Source organism: Ornithorhynchus anatinus, chromosome 13 (genome assembly GCF_004115215.2).
Source record: "Ornithorhynchus anatinus isolate Pmale09 chromosome 13, mOrnAna1.pri.v4, whole genome shotgun sequence".
Lineage (NCBI taxonomy): Eukaryota > Metazoa > Chordata > Mammalia > Monotremata > Ornithorhynchidae > Ornithorhynchus > Ornithorhynchus anatinus.
In genome coordinates this window covers 13,858,582-13,874,140 of record NC_041740.1, presented here as the reverse complement: position 1 = coordinate 13,874,140, position 15,559 = coordinate 13,858,582, and the positions used below count along the sequence as shown (strand labels likewise).

At 41.6% G+C, this 15,559-nt stretch overlaps 1 protein-coding gene across 1 annotated transcript in view; it reads right to left on the bottom strand.

The window, feature by feature from the left end:
- Positions 1-10,766: 10,766 nt before the first annotated feature.
- KIF5B (kinesin family member 5B) overlaps positions 10,767-15,559 on the bottom strand; it is a 45,352-nt gene continuing 40,559 nt past the window's right edge. Inside the window, exon 26 of the mRNA XM_001508079.5 lies at positions 10,767-13,237. Coding sequence (XP_001508129.2) covers positions 13,231-13,237 — 7 coding nt within the window. The 3' untranslated portion in view covers positions 10,767-13,230. The remainder of the gene's footprint in view (positions 13,238-15,559) is intronic.

Here is a 15,559-nt window from a genome sequence, read left to right as displayed (position 1 = left end):
AGTCTTCCTTCTTCCCTCGCCCTTTCCTTTCCCATTCCCCTCCCTTTTCTTTTTTCCTCTCTCCACACCCCTGCAAGGCCGCTCTCTTGACAAGCCATTTGCCAAATCCCATGCCGGATGCCACGGCTGCTGTTGCAGTGCTTGGGCCCAAAACTGAACCACAGAAATCACGGCTGCTGCACGCTCACTCGCTCCTCCTCATTCCTGCTTCCTCTCTATTCTCGGCCAGGCTTCTACCTCCATTTTAGACAGGGATAAGGTGGTCAGGGCCAAGGAGGGCAGAGAGTGCAGCTGTCTTCCCTGAGTCAACAGCATGGAAACGGCTGCAGCGCTCCCCATACAGTTCATGGACTCAACTTGCTGCCACTGCACGTGGCCCATAGAGCTAATGGAGCACCGGATCCCTGGTGCCAGGGCCACACTGGTTGCCCTATGTGCCAGGCTAGCGGGCAAATGCCCAGTGCTCACCAGGGCAATACAACACTGCCAATTTGGCACTAGTAAATTAAGGCTTGTATCATAATAGAAACAAACATCAATGTAGAACCCTTTTTTGGGGGGAGAGGGGATATTTGTTAAGCACCTAATATGAGCCAGGCACTGAACTAAGCACTAGGATGGATACAAGCTAATTAGGTTGGGCACAGTCCATGTTCCACATGGGGCTCACAGTCTTAACCCCCATTTTACAGATGAGGTAACTGAGGCACAGAAAAGTTAAGTAACTTGCCCATAGTCACACAGCAAACAAGTGGTGAAGCCAGGATTAGAAACCAGGTCCTTCTGACTTTCAGGCCCATGCTCTATCCTCTAGGCAATGCTGCTTCTCTGAAGGCTGAAAATGGTGGGCTATACCTAAGAGGAAATAAGACAGTAATAGTAATAATGGTTCTGCTAAGCACTTTCTACATGCCAAGCACTGTACTAGGCGCTGGGGTAGGTACAAGAAAATTAGGTCAGAAACAAACATCTTTTAAGCATCATAAATTCATCTGGTTTATATACTACAGAAGAGGAAACCTCTTACAGTAGAAAAACAGTTACCCAAATGCAATGACAATAATATTTATGTGCTCACTATGTACCATACACTGTACTAAGCACTGGGGTAGATCTAGATTCATTCAGAAACAGTCCCTGTCCCACATGGAGCTCACAATCTAAGGGAGAAGGAGAAACAGGTATTGAATTCCCCTTTTTCTTTGGAAAATGACTCCAAGGGTCATTTGAATAACTGGAGTTAGGATGAATGATCCCCACCCATCCCCTGCCCTACTCTCACAGCCCTAGTTTTGTTGTGCTGATTTCCTAAGGAGCGAGAAACACCAGCACCGCATTACAATACCCACGCTTTCCTCCTCCTCCTCCACTCCAACTGTCCTTTCCCCTTCTGCTTGCAAAATCCACTTGCAACGAGAAGCTGAAAGTTAGAAACAAGAGCCCCAGGACCGGCAGAGTTGCAGGACAGGGTTTGCACACGTTTTGGTTTGCACACAGCTCTTTTAGAGTGACCAATGGCGGACGACCGGTGTTCTACAGTATTTCTTTCCCTTCATGGGTGATCTCAGCCAAGCATGAATAAGAGCTGTTATGCACAAACAACATTCCTATGCCGCCCCCAGTAGCTAAGGTATGTGTATCTTCCTACACCAATTGCCTTTTGTAGCATGACATCATCAGACTTCAAAGTTTTCTTTAACACTCGTGCCATCTAGATGATTACCACCCAGCCACAGGCAAATATGACAGATCTTAGTCGCAAATCCCAGATCCTCATCTTTCTTCCCCTCCAGGAGTGTCACCTTCCAGCATTCCTCGAGTTAATCCTGCAGATATTTATTCTAATCATGGCAATGAAAGAATCCTCCCCAGTGTTTAATATATTGGGGCCTGGCCTGATATTCAGAGAGAATTAGTGTTGAAGCCCAGGCCCTCTTGAAAAGGTTTTAGGTAATCTAGCATTTTCCATCAGTCTTTAGGCAGGCTTTCACAAATTTCTGAAAAAACAGATACTGAATAATCCAGTTTTCTCCTCTTCTAATTGAACTTTTCCTGTGTGTATTAAATGTATATTTTTTCTTTGGTTAAACCTTTCACCTAATTATGGCTAGTTCATTTTCTCAAATTAAAATCCCAAAACCTCAAAAATGGCTCAAATAGGCTGACAGCAAAATTTGACAGTAACACTAATTGTGGTGTTTGATAAACACTTACTCTACGTCAAGTACTGCGGTATGTAAAAGATAATCGGGTCAGAAGCAGTCAGTCCCTGACCCACATGGGGCTAACAGTCTTAAGTAGAAGGGAGAAGAGGAATTGACCCCCCATTTTTACAGTTAAGGTTGTTGAGGGACCAAGAAATTGTCTTGTTCAAGGTCACGGAGCAGGCGAGCGGTAGAGCCAGGATTAAAATCCAAAATTCTCTGACTCCCATGCCCCGTGCTACAACTTTTCTCAAGAAATTCAAAATGCAGGTGATGGATTCTGGGAAGACAGGACTTCAATTAGTCTACCAACTGCTTTTCTCCAACATTTAGAGAGAGTATCCCCTCGTAGTGGTTCAGAAAATTTGTCATCCTTCCAAAAATTTTACTAGTCTTCCTTCCTTTCCCTCCCTTCGCAGAGCTTTCTTACCAGCCCTTAGATCTTTCTTACCTGCCCTTTCTGAAATTCCAATACAGATTAATTTTCCCCACCACAAATTCTCCCATTTGTTTTTCCTCTTGAATTTCACGGTGGGGTATGATGTTAAGGACTCCCATACATCACACTTAGGATAGCCACACTGTTAGCCCCCTGTGAAGTTAAAACAAGCATCTCCTACCTTTCATTTCTCCCTGAGAAAGGAGGAGATCGTCACCTGGGAATGACAGGAGGGAGTCCAGGGAAAGATTTGGGGAGACTAGAATTTCTCCATTTGAATTTCCAAGCAGGAAGGTTAGAACGAGAGTAGTTCGAGTACAGCTGTCTGTCACGGGGCCACTGGCGGTGTGACTCTTCTTTGGGCTAGAGGTGGGCGGGACGTGAGGGAAGTTCCACAGGTTCCTCCAGATCATCCAGAGCAGGACAGGTTCAGTGGAAAGATAGGTAAGAACTAATCAGAGAACAGGCAGCTGACTTCAGCCAAGCCTAGGCTCAGGGCCAACTATTCTGGGCATTCTGCCAGGCACAGCAAGGTGGAAAGGGGATGTTTGCTTCATTTCCTGTTTCTGCTTCATGGATTCAGTCGTTTGATGCTTTTGGCAGAGCCATAACTGATCTTGGGAACTCCCCTAGCTAGTCCACAACAGACATGACACCCCACCTCAGCCCAATTCGCTAGAATCAACCAGTGAATCAGCTTCCCATCCCAGGGTGCAGTAGTTTGGTAGAGGTGGGGAGGGGCTGAGCTAAACTTTAAGACCTTTCCCTTGATTAACCTCTGTTTAGAAGCATTCTGGCCTGGTGAAAACAACACAGGCCCGGGAGTCAAGAGATCAAGGTTCTAGTCCTGGCTTTGCCATTTCCCTGCTGTGTGACCTTGGGGAAATCACTTAACCTCTCTGGGCCTTCATCATAATTATTGAGTGCTTATTTTGTGCAGAGCACTGTACTAAACACTTGGAAGGGTACACTAAAACAGAGTTGGTAGTCATGTTCCCTGACCACAAGGAGCTTACGGTATAGAAACCCAGTCCCCACATCTGTAAAATGGGGACTGAATCAATTAATGGTATTTACTGAACACTTATTGTGAAGAGCACATTTTTTTGTTTAACGACTCCTGACAGTTTGGTGTTGTGCATGGAACATGGAGTCCACCTGGGCGGAATTCACACACATTGCTTTCACCCTTCCATCACCTTAGAGAATTCTTCTACCCCAACCTCGACTCTTTTTAGTTTGTTCTGTGTTCTTTTGTCTCCTGGGCATCGCCCCCCAACCCCCGACCCCTCCGGCCTCTCTGTAATCCACGGTGCTGTGGGCCCAGAATAACTAGTCAAAACCCCGGCCTCTTTGGGGCTCCTCTAACCATTGGCTAATGCCATCTTGTGGAGGAAAGGGAAAAGGGCAAGCAGCCATTAATTGCTTACAGAGAAAATCCAGTTTTTGTAAAAAATAGTCAGCAGAAAGCCAGGACCAAATCATTCAGCACTTCTGTCCTTCGAGTTAAATGAGAAACGTTTTTAAAGCTGAATTATAATTACTGTATTGGAAGTTCAGACACTTATTTTCAGTGAGTTTTAGGGGCCAGAAAAGGGCAGAAATTTGAGGTGGGATGGGACAGAAAGCCACCATTTTGGAGCCTTTCGATCCTGACTGGAAATTCTCAGGTTTGTTAGCGACCTAGTATGAGCAGGGTGGGGAGCCCCTCTCAAATAGGTGTGTGAGCGATTGCCCCCATGAAGTCGGTACCTTCGGTCTGCACCTTTGTGGGGAGGTGCCCTCCTGCTGGCAGTTCGAACTCTCGGCCTGCAGGCGCTAAACAGTCTCCCAGGACATTTGGCTGACCACAGGGAAGAGAGAGAGTGCGCTAAGGTGTCCACTTCTGCTGAAGTGGTTATCAGCCTGCTCAATAAATTCCATTTACTTATTGTGACGGAGGTCTGGGAGAGGACTGGCAGGAGTAGCCCTTCTTATTGCAAAGGAGCTGGTCTGCTCAGCAACAGCAGCGGCACCTCTCCCCGTCAATCGAATTTGGTGCTTACTATATGCAGAGCATTGTACTAAGCGCTTGGGAGAGTACAATATAACAGAAGTAGCAGACGCATTTGCTGCCCATGAGTTTACAGTGCTCAAAAGGAACTGTTCCATACTGCTCAATCAACATCCTTCTGTCATTCCATCCATCTCTCTGTACATATAAGAAAACAAGGCAATTTTATTAGTTTTATCTCCTCTTCTATTTAGTAGTAAAAATGAGTTAGGTTGCCTGCTTAGCCTGTTGTGGGCAGGGAAAGTGTTTACAATTTTGTTACACTGTGCTCTCCCAAGTGCTTAGTACAGTGTTGTACACATAAAAGACACTCAAATATGATTGGTTTATGGATTAGAAATTTGTTACACCTGCATCACTCAGCCTCCAAATGGTCTAAAACAGTTAATGCTCCCTCCAACACTACCTAATGCTACCAGGGATCAACTATAGGCCATAGGAGAGCTGGGCTCCACATTCACAGGGTCAATTTGGTGCTAGGAAAAGGAGCCAGGCCAACTCATTTTCGTGGACGTTTTCAGAACACCACCACCCTGCCAGAGAGCCTTAGCTGTAGACACAGCAGGGGAGTCTGCCTTGGAGGCTATAAGGAAGTCTTGTTCAAGTGAGTCAAACTCTGAGCACCAGCCGAAAACCACTTGTAACTACTGGAGGTCACCTGTCTTGTCAGTTATCGGCAAGATCACAGCTTTCAGGTACCACTCACTTTCTGAGCTGAATTTAAACCAGTGACCTAGAAACAAAGATCTCCATGGACCTTCAATACCAGCCCCCTGGTTTATTTCGCCTCCCTTGTTTGTTGCAATGCTATTCAGCCTTTTCATCATCCTATTAGTTTCCTGAAAGTCTAACTTGCACAGGTTAATAATGATAATAATAATAATAATGTTGGTATTTGTTAAGCGCTTACTATGTGCCAAATACTGTTTTAAGCACTGGGGTAGATACAAGGAAATCAGGTTGTCCCACGTAGTAACTGAGGAACTGAGGTAACTGAGGCACAGAGAAATAAAGTGACTTGCCCAAGGTCATACAGATGACAAGTAGCAGATTTGGGATTAGAATCCACGATCTCTGACCCCCAAGCCCGGGCTCTTGCCACTGAGCCACGCTGCTATCATTTGGCTCTCTCTTTTGCGCATTGCTTAAGGGAGGAAGGCTGTGGGCGTGACCAGTAATTCTCTTCAAGAGGGATGTGGACAAGGGTGGAGAAGTTAAAATGAATGTGGCAAGAGAGGGCACAGCTTCAAGTAAAAAGGCAAGACCGTAATTTAAGGCTAGAGTGTTTTGTTATGATTTGCTAATGCAGAATCTCAAGTTTGATGAAAAATGTGACATTTTATTGGGGATGATTCAGTCCTCACCACTTTATCCACTATTATCTCACCCATTAGATCACCCATCCCTAACAAGCTTTTAGAGAAAAAGAGATGAAAATGAAGGAAATTAGGGAGTAAATTATACTCACTTCATAAACTTTAAATTTTGCAAATTTGGAAACCAGTCAACGTGACATTTATTTTTCCTTAGGGGACTATGTGGATAACTCCCATAGAAGAATATGGATAGGTTTAAATTCGAGAACCTGCATAGTTCTTAGAGAGTATGAATGCCCTGATTCCACTATCCTTTGCTCAACTCCTATCAATCAAATCAATCAATGGTATTGAATGCTTACTGTGTGCAGAGCACTAAGTTAAGTGCTTGGGAAAGTACAATAGTCTTAATTGACACAATCCCTACCCACCTACCCTACAGGGGCAGCAAACATTAAAATCAATTTGAGTTAGGGCAGTATAAGAATAGAGAAGCAGCGTGGCTTAGTGGAAAGAGCATGGGCTTGGGAGCCAGAGGTCATGGATTCAAATCCCAGCTCTGCCACTTGTCAGCTGTGTGACTGTGGGCAAGTCACTTAACTTCTCTGGGCCTCAGTCCCTCAACTGTAAAATGGAGATTAAGACTGTGAGCCTCATGTGGGACAACCTGATTACCCTGATCTACCCCAGCGCTTAGAACAGTGCTCTGCACATAGTAAGCACTTAAATACCAACATTATTATATGAATATACATGCTATGGGCTTGGGTTAAGTATCCAAGTGCTTTAGGTTTTACACCTTCATGTGCATAGGAGATGCAAAAGGACAGTGGGTAGGGAAAAAGAGGGGTTAGTCAAAGAAGGCCTCTTGGAGATGTGCTTTTTAGGAGGATTTGAAGGCAGGGAGAATGGTGGACAGTTGGATATGAAAGGGGAGGGAGTTTCAGACCCAAGGGAGAATGAGAGCAAGAGGGTGGTGGTGGAATAGACAATGAAACAGATCCACTTCTGAAGAATAGGTTGGCATTACAGGAGCAGAATGTGCAAACTGGGTTGCAGATCAGCGAGTTATGGTAGGAGAGAGCAAACTGATCGCCTGCTTTAAAGTTAATAGGCACAGTAGTTGCAGAACGGAGCTAAATTATTTACAAGGTATGGATAGAGCACGGGCCTGGGAGTCAGAACGTCATGGGCTCTAATCCCAACTCTTGTCTAATCCAGCCACTTGTCTATGTGGCCTTGGGCAAGCCATTTCACTGCTCTGTGCTTCAGTTACCTATCTGTAAAATGGGGATGAAGACTGGGAGCCCTGCGTGGGACAGGGCCTGTGTTGAACCCAATTTACTTGTATCCAACCCAGCGCATAGTACAGTGCCTGGCACACGCGCTTTAACAAATACCATAATTATTATTTTGTACGTCTTTATACTTGGTTGTTTCCCCTATCTGTAATTTATTTTAGTGTCTCCCTCTACAACTAGATTGTAAGATCCTTAAGGGAAGGGATTGTGTGTCTACTACCATTATTAAACTCTCCCAAGCTGTCTGAACACAGTATCCAAGCAAGCACTTAGTAAATGCCACTGACTGAGTGGGTTAAGGATCCTTCATTGTGGGTATTTTCATCAGCGAGTCTTCAGGAAAAATTACTTTTAGAACTTCACCAGCCCTGCTGATAATTCCCACTCTACAAATGGCTTTTAAGTGCACAATTTAGTGCTTCTAATCTTTCATCTCCCTGTGCTTACAGATTTTGACAGTATTGAAATACATAGTTTCAATGATGTGATTTAAGGTGGAGTTTTGTCATCCCCTATTCTCTTCCTCTCGTTCTCCTCAGTTTTTCTTTGCAGGCAATCCCCTATCAATCTAGTTTTTTCCAAATCACACTAGGTCTTAGACTGTGGGTCTCTTGTACAACAGAGGCCGTGTCCAACCTACTTATCTTGTATCTACATTGCCACTTAAAACAGTGTATGGTATTCAGCGCTTAGATGCCACAATTATAAGGATTTGATTTACCCCCACGATTCACCCTATTCTTAGGAAAATCAGTATTTTACCTAATGGTGAAACACCATTTACTTGTCCTTTTATATGAATGCATTAACAAATTTCCCTGGTAACAAAAGTTAACTTTAAGCCATGGCAGATAACAGTCAACAAAGCATGCCAGATGTCCTTTGACAAGAGTTTTGGGTTTTTCAATAATTTTGAGTATAAGCAAAATCATTTTTAATGACAATCAGTGAAGCTAAGGGGAGAGCCTGACATCAGCTTTAAATCCTTCTAGGTATCCAATCTAAAAATGAGTCATATCTGCCTTGCTCATATGATATCTCATTAAAAGAACATTCAGTTCATTTTAATATCCCAAGAGCATGACAGTAGGAACAGTTTCCATGGGAGCTACTTGTCTAACTTCGCCAACAAATTACCTCTTCCTCTTCAGCGGCATGCATTCTTTAGAAGAGTGGTTTTGCTGCTGTTGCAGAACTCTTTTCTCCTCCCCCTGCAAAACGTTTAAGCTCTATTCTACTTGGCAGGTCAGAAAGAAACTCTTCCTAGCAAGAACTGTCTCATGTGCATTCATTGGAAAATGGAAATTTGGATGGGTCCATTTGAAGAACCACCCCTCATGGCTACTTATGCCACCTGGCCATGGTGGCAGAAACCAGCACTGCCCATTACTGTGCCACATGGGTTCCCAACTTTTTTTTTAATGCTATTTGTTAAATGCTTCCAATGTGCCAGGCACTTTCCTAAGCACTGGCGTAGAAACAACCTAATCAAGTTGAAAACAGTCCATGTCCCACATGGGGCTCACAGTCTAAGTAGGAAGCCCAGAGAAGTGGCTTGCCCAAGATCAGACAGAAAGCATTTGGCAGAGCTGGGATTAGAACCCAGGTCCTCTGACTCCCAGGCCTGTGCGCTTTTCACTAGGCTATGCTGCTTCATACCAGTCCCAAAGTAATATGCTTGACCACTTAACTAGGACTAATTAAGTAAGACGGATCCATCGACAAAGATTAAAGATTCAAGCTATAACTTCTATAGAAAATTGAAAATACTCAATCGAAACGGCAGAGTGCAAATTTCTGGGGTAGTTAGTGGACCCTGGTGGCATAAGTCCACTGTGAAATGGGACACACACCCCCCCCCACACACACACATGTGTACACCCCTTTAAGGGCATATATGGGTTCCTCTAACTCATTCAATCCTATTTACTGAGCACTTCTTTTGTGCAAAGCACTTGGGAAAGTACAATATAACAATAAATCAACATAAGGTGGAGATTGTGCTCTTGAAGAGGCCCATTTGATGGGAAGACTACATGAAAATAAACTGACAATGAGAAAAGTAGGGTTGGGGCAGATGATTCAAAGCTACTCAAGATTAAGATTTTGATACAAATTCTTCTATTATTGCTATGGCCACCATTATTACTTTATGTCTTCGCTCCTTACTGCTAAAGTTGCAAAAGCCAAAGTTCTTGTGGAATGGAACGGCAGAGCTAAGGCAGCAGTGAGAAGCATTGGCAACATCACACCTTGACCAACAGTACTCAATCTACTTGCACGAACGTGTGGATCTGTTGTGTTGGAGCAGAATTAGGCTCCTGTTGTGGGAATATTGTTCTCTAATTCTTTCACTACATTAAGTCCAAATCATGTAATAACAGAACTGGAAGAAAGGAGTTCTTCCTCCTGCAATTTGTTTTAGGGTCTGCCTGCCCCGCCGGATAATAAACTCCTTGACGGCAGGAATTACTATTAATCCTACTGTACTTCCCCAAGTGCTTAGTATACTGTTCTGCACACAACAGGTCCTCAAAAAAATACTACAGATTGACTGATGTTTGACTAGAGATTATTCTATAATATGAACTCACATATTACTGAAAAATCTCCTTATATGGCATGAAATACTGTAACATGCAAAACTTGGCTAAAATCTTTAGTTTATGAAAAATTAATATCCCTTTTCAGCCTTTCCCATAGTGTATTCCAGAAAATTTCAGGGCAGACTAAGGAGACAGAAAATTGGCCTGTAACAAAAATGCCGGGTCTTCAGGAGACAGTTCCGTGCCAAGATACTTCCAGGTTTCCTTCCAAAATAGCAGAGTTGCTCTCACAGAATACTCTCATTGATAAAATCTAAAAATACTATAAAAGCTACATGAAACCCACTAGTTCTTTGTACATGAGTTTAACGTGGCACCACGTCTCCAGGAGATAAAAGTTACAGGGAACATATCAGAGGCCCCATCCTTTGTCAGTTACTTAGCAGTGTGATCCTGTCAGCCAGGTAGGTGCTGGAGTTCCAGTTTGAAGCTACTGAAAGAGGTTGGTTTTCAAGGACCGGTCAAGGGAGTTGAAGAGCTAGAAAGACAGTTTTAATTAAGACAAACGGGGTGCATAACTTTCCATCTAGTGTTATAATGTATCTAAGGTAATAAACTGTCTTCTGCAAGTTCACAGAATATGTCTACCAACTATTTTACATTATACTCTCCCATGCTGAGAGCAGTGCTCTCTACAAAGTAAACACTCAATAAAAAACATTGATTGAATCAAACTAATAGTATTTTGTCAGTGTTTAAAAGCAATGACTTATTTGGGATTGCTCACATTTTACATTGCAAATCTTCCTTTTCAAATGTCTTACTTCAAGAAAATGTAAAGCAAGCATTATTTAACCATTACCACATTTTTCTACTCTATTCAATTTCTTAATAAAGTTCCACTAAATTTGACTTTTTTTCCTCTTTATTTAAACACAAATACATTTACAGCATGCAAGTAAGTTAAACCTATATGGCGTCTTCCCCAAACCAATTATTTTTAAATGCATCACCATACACTGAAAATTAAAGTTTCCATATTCCACAGGTAGACTCTTCTCTGTCATCTCATGTCAAATTTAGAGTTACACACAGTAGCGAGTCAGTATTCTTAAATTATGAAAATAATTTAGTTGATCACCATGAATAAATATTATTCTTTTATTTCACGAGAGCTTCTCTTCTAAACCAACAGTACGATTCAGAGGAAAATAAAAATAAAAACTACGCAAAAAAAATGGAGATTGCAAATTGAAATAGCTTTGCATTTAACATTCTTTAACAGATTGAAGATTTTCATTTACAAACACTAATTGTCCTGTTTAAATGGCCTACTGTAGTAGAACCAAACAGCAGTTTCTTTGAAAAATTTAAGATGCAAGTCTTGGTAAACTTTGTAAAACGTTCAAAGAAAATCTTTAGCTATAAAAAGGAAACATTATACATTTTGAGCTACATGCTAGTTACAATTTATTACACGGCAATGTTCAGCACCAATACCCGTGATACATTACTTACAGGAATGAAACTACCATATACAGATAAGAGAAAAAATTCTGCTTCATTTATGTATATTTTCAAGGAAGCCAGTTTTTGAGCTAACGTAAAAATACAAGGACCTGTGTACATGCAGCTAATGGTTAAAGATGTTTCCTTTTAGTGAACCCAGTTTATCAGAAATGCTGCATCATTTTCTTAGTAAATCACCCTACATCTGTCTTGCTGAACATGGATTTCATCTTAGTTTGGAGTGCTTTTGTCAGTCCTATTATCAACACAATTACTGAAGACCTGCAACAACAAGGACTTCTGGCTTTCAATGAAAATAAATAAATAATTCAGCCTTCAAACCAAAACTATTATAAAAGTGGAAATTACAGCAGGAAATAGAAAAATAAGCCAATTAGGGCCCCAAACTTCAGACTGATTCCTTATATCATAATGCAACTACTTAATTTCATATAAAAATTTTTTTAAAAAAGCTATTTGCCAACGAGATCTTAATATAGAATGTCACACTGTCTAAACTAATAGTCTCCCAAATCCACTCTCAGAACTCCACTGCTAAAAAAACAAAGAACAAAATGGACCCCCTCTTTTTCATATTGATGATATTACTTAAACAGGTGACATTTCAATCTGAGAAAGTATTGGGAATAATGGATAAAAGTTTACAACTAATTATATGATGATGGACTAAAATGCAACAACAATCTTCTACCCCAATGATGTACTTATTTACTTTTACAAATGAGGAAAAAACTGGCTCACTTACGATATCTGGAGTGACATTTCAATATTTCTAGCCTTGACAAGAATAAATTACAGTGTGTGATTTACTGTAGCAGATCTCTAAAACACACTCCATAAATTTCCAAATAAGATGTACTGAAGTCTACTTTGTCCATATTTCATTAGCTATACTGTTCTTGCATTTCTCATTATCAAAAGGCTAAATTCAGAATCAACCAGTTCATTACTTATAATGGGAAAAAAGTCTAATCTACACCTTCTTAGGTCACGGCACTAAAGATGATAAATAACCATTTGTCAATTCTTGTGTCACTAGCAGGCTCATCAGAATGAAGCAGGATTTTTCAACCTCAAGCTATGCTGTGTACAGAATCAAACAGGACAAAATGTTCATTTGCCAAAAAAAATTTATCACATGTAAACTTAGGTTTACTCTTGTTATTGTATAGTACTTAACTCAAGTTACCTATTAGCAGGCATTTAATTTAAAAAAATGAAGCAGCCTTGTTCAAATTAAAATCCCTAGTTCTATAGTTTCAATATTTCAGTGCCCAAGACAGTTGTCAGAAGCAACTCCAGACACTACACAAATCCATTTTTACCCTGTCATTTCAGGAACTTTAATGTACAGTGCTGCCCTGATCCATACAGTTGGATAAGTAGTGTTATAATTAAAGTGGTAAAACATAAAACATTAAATCTATGCTTCAATATTGTTACATGTTCCTTAAGACAAGAAAATGTCCACAAATAAAACTACGAATTTTAAATTTAAGTTTCTTTTAACCTGTAATGTACATTCAACTTGGCACAGTGCAGACTAAATTTAAGACATGAAAGACAAACCGTGTAATTAATTTAGCTACACTTTAAGTTACTGTCATTTTCCAAGATGCCAAAATTGCACTCTAGTTGGGTTGGGAATCAATTAGCAGAATTTGCAAGGTGGAATGGGAGAGAGGGAAGGAAACAGCTGTACAGGCCAGATATAATTTATACATTTTCAAAGGAAAAAAAAGGGGGGAAAGTAACAATCCTACAATCCCCAGAGGGAAAGAGTGTGGTCATGGAATGACGCTCTGTTGATATCCCATCCTCTTCATAATGCATATAACTTTTCAGCAGCTGAAAAAGGGAAAAAGATACCCACAACCATAGTTAATACATGATTATCTTGGTAAGGAAGATAAGGATGAAGCCCACAGATTAACACCCCCACCTATACAAACATCAGCAGCTAAAGGCTTTTATCAAAGCTAAATGGCAAAATTGACTTGAGTCAACTGTTAGCCTGTTGATCCATTTCTCTTACAGGCCGTTCTCAATTTATTATGCTTCGATTTAGGGCAAATGATAATTCCAAAGTTTTTAAATTACCATTTCAGCTGAATACATCTGGTTGACTTTAGAAGGTGAGCCTTTTAACTATTAACTGTTTATTTTAAAATATTTCACTGGAGTAAGGAGCACTTTTAAACCACCTTGGAAACTCCACCTGATGATCCAGTAACCCCACCCTCTAGCCAACCCCAACCATTCCTTATGGCCTCTCCTGCTGTCACCCCCTCTTACATTCCACCCATTTCTCCTCCCACAAAAAATGTTTCCCCATGGCCCCGAACCTGCCCTCCAACAACTCTGCAGACTCCCTGCATCCCTAGTTCTTTTCTCCCGGGGGGCCTGCTTTTGGAATTAAAAAAAAAGAAAACAAAAAACAACCCTGTTCAGAAAGTACTTAACAGCCAAGCCGGCCCCTTCCCTGGCTTGGGGGGGGGGGGGGGGGGGAGAAAGGCGGGCCAAGGCAGTAATCTCTTCCCAAGCCTCCTCCCCATAATAATCGGTCCCAGACCCTGAGGCTCTGGCAGTCCCAGGGGAAGCAGGGAAAAGAAAGCTGCAAAGGAGACTTGAATAGAAGAGTCTCTGGGGGTGATTTCAAGAATGGCAGATTTGGGACTAAGTGGAGGGAGGGGGAGGAGGAGGAGCAGGGGAGAGGGAAGTGACAGATCTGGGGAGGCACAGGCAAGTGGGGAAACACTTTTAAAACTTCGATGAGGGGAGAAAGTGAAAGAAGGTGGGACGTGATTGCTGGCTGAAGTCAGGACGGGGTCCTGATACATCCATTTTACTTTTGAATAGTTACCCCTTTGTAGCATTTCTCTGATAATACAAAACACATGACTATAGCTCTACTGCTCATAATTGAGTAGCCAGTACCAATCCCCCAGTCCTCTGATAAAATTCTCACAGTTCCTTTGATAAAATTGGTTCCACTCTAAGATGCAGTGTTCAGGAACCAACTGTACTGTTAATTGTGTGAAGAGGTGTTAATGAGAGGTGCAGTTGACAAAAGGCAGTGAAAAAGCAGAAGGGATAATAGTAAAGAATATGAACATTGACAAATCAAATAATCAGTCCCTGAATATTTCCCCTTTGACTATGGCACCTTACTTTGTAATAAGCACTACCATTTAATTCTCAACTATCAGAGATTTAGTTGGGTAACAATTACTAACCCTGCTTTACCATGGAAACCACTAATGAATGATCTATCCTACAGGCAGCAGATAGTCAAATAAATATAGAAAAGATTCAAATTTTCAAAACTTTCGCTACCAAAGCTAAAATAATTGAGGAACAAGACAGCTACCTCCCTCGGGTGGCCAAAGTGCTGTCATTACATTTTAGAGTTCAATATTCAAGTTAGCAGTCACTGCATTCCTCAGTATTACTAGGATGAGCTCTACTTAAAGACTATGGGCATATCTCTTTCCCAAGTTTACACACGGTCAACGTAGAGAAAATTAACACATGAATTTTATTGAAAAGACTATTTTCAAGATTGGTTATCAGTCTCTACGGCTTATTCTATTCTTTTCATATTTACTTTCATATTACCCCCCTTTATTTTATCAAAAAAGCAGAAATGGTTTATACCACACATTCAAATAACTAATTAAGAGCTATTAATGACAGACTAAATCCAAGATACCCAATAGGTGCCTCAAACCTGTCAATTATCTGAAGATCCCAAACATTTGCGCATCACTTGTGGTCTAGTGGAAATTGTGTGGTGCTGGGAGTCAGAGGACCTGGTTCTGGTCTCAGGCCTCTCATTGGCCTGCAGTCTGTCCTTGGGCAAATTACTTGAGCACTCTGCCTCAGTTTACACGAGAAGCAGCGTGGCCCAGTACAAAGAGCCCGGGCTTGGGAGCCAGAGGTCATGGGTTCTAATTCCGACTCCGCCGCTTGCCAGCTGTGTGACTTTGGGCAAGTCACTTCACTCCTTTGTGCCCCAGTTACCTCATCTGTAAAATGGGGATGAAAACTGTGAGCCCCACGTGGGACAACCTAATCACCTTGTATACTCCCAGCGCTTAGAACAGTGCTTTGCACATAGAAGGCACTTAAATACCACCATTATTATTATTACTCAACTCTAAAATATGC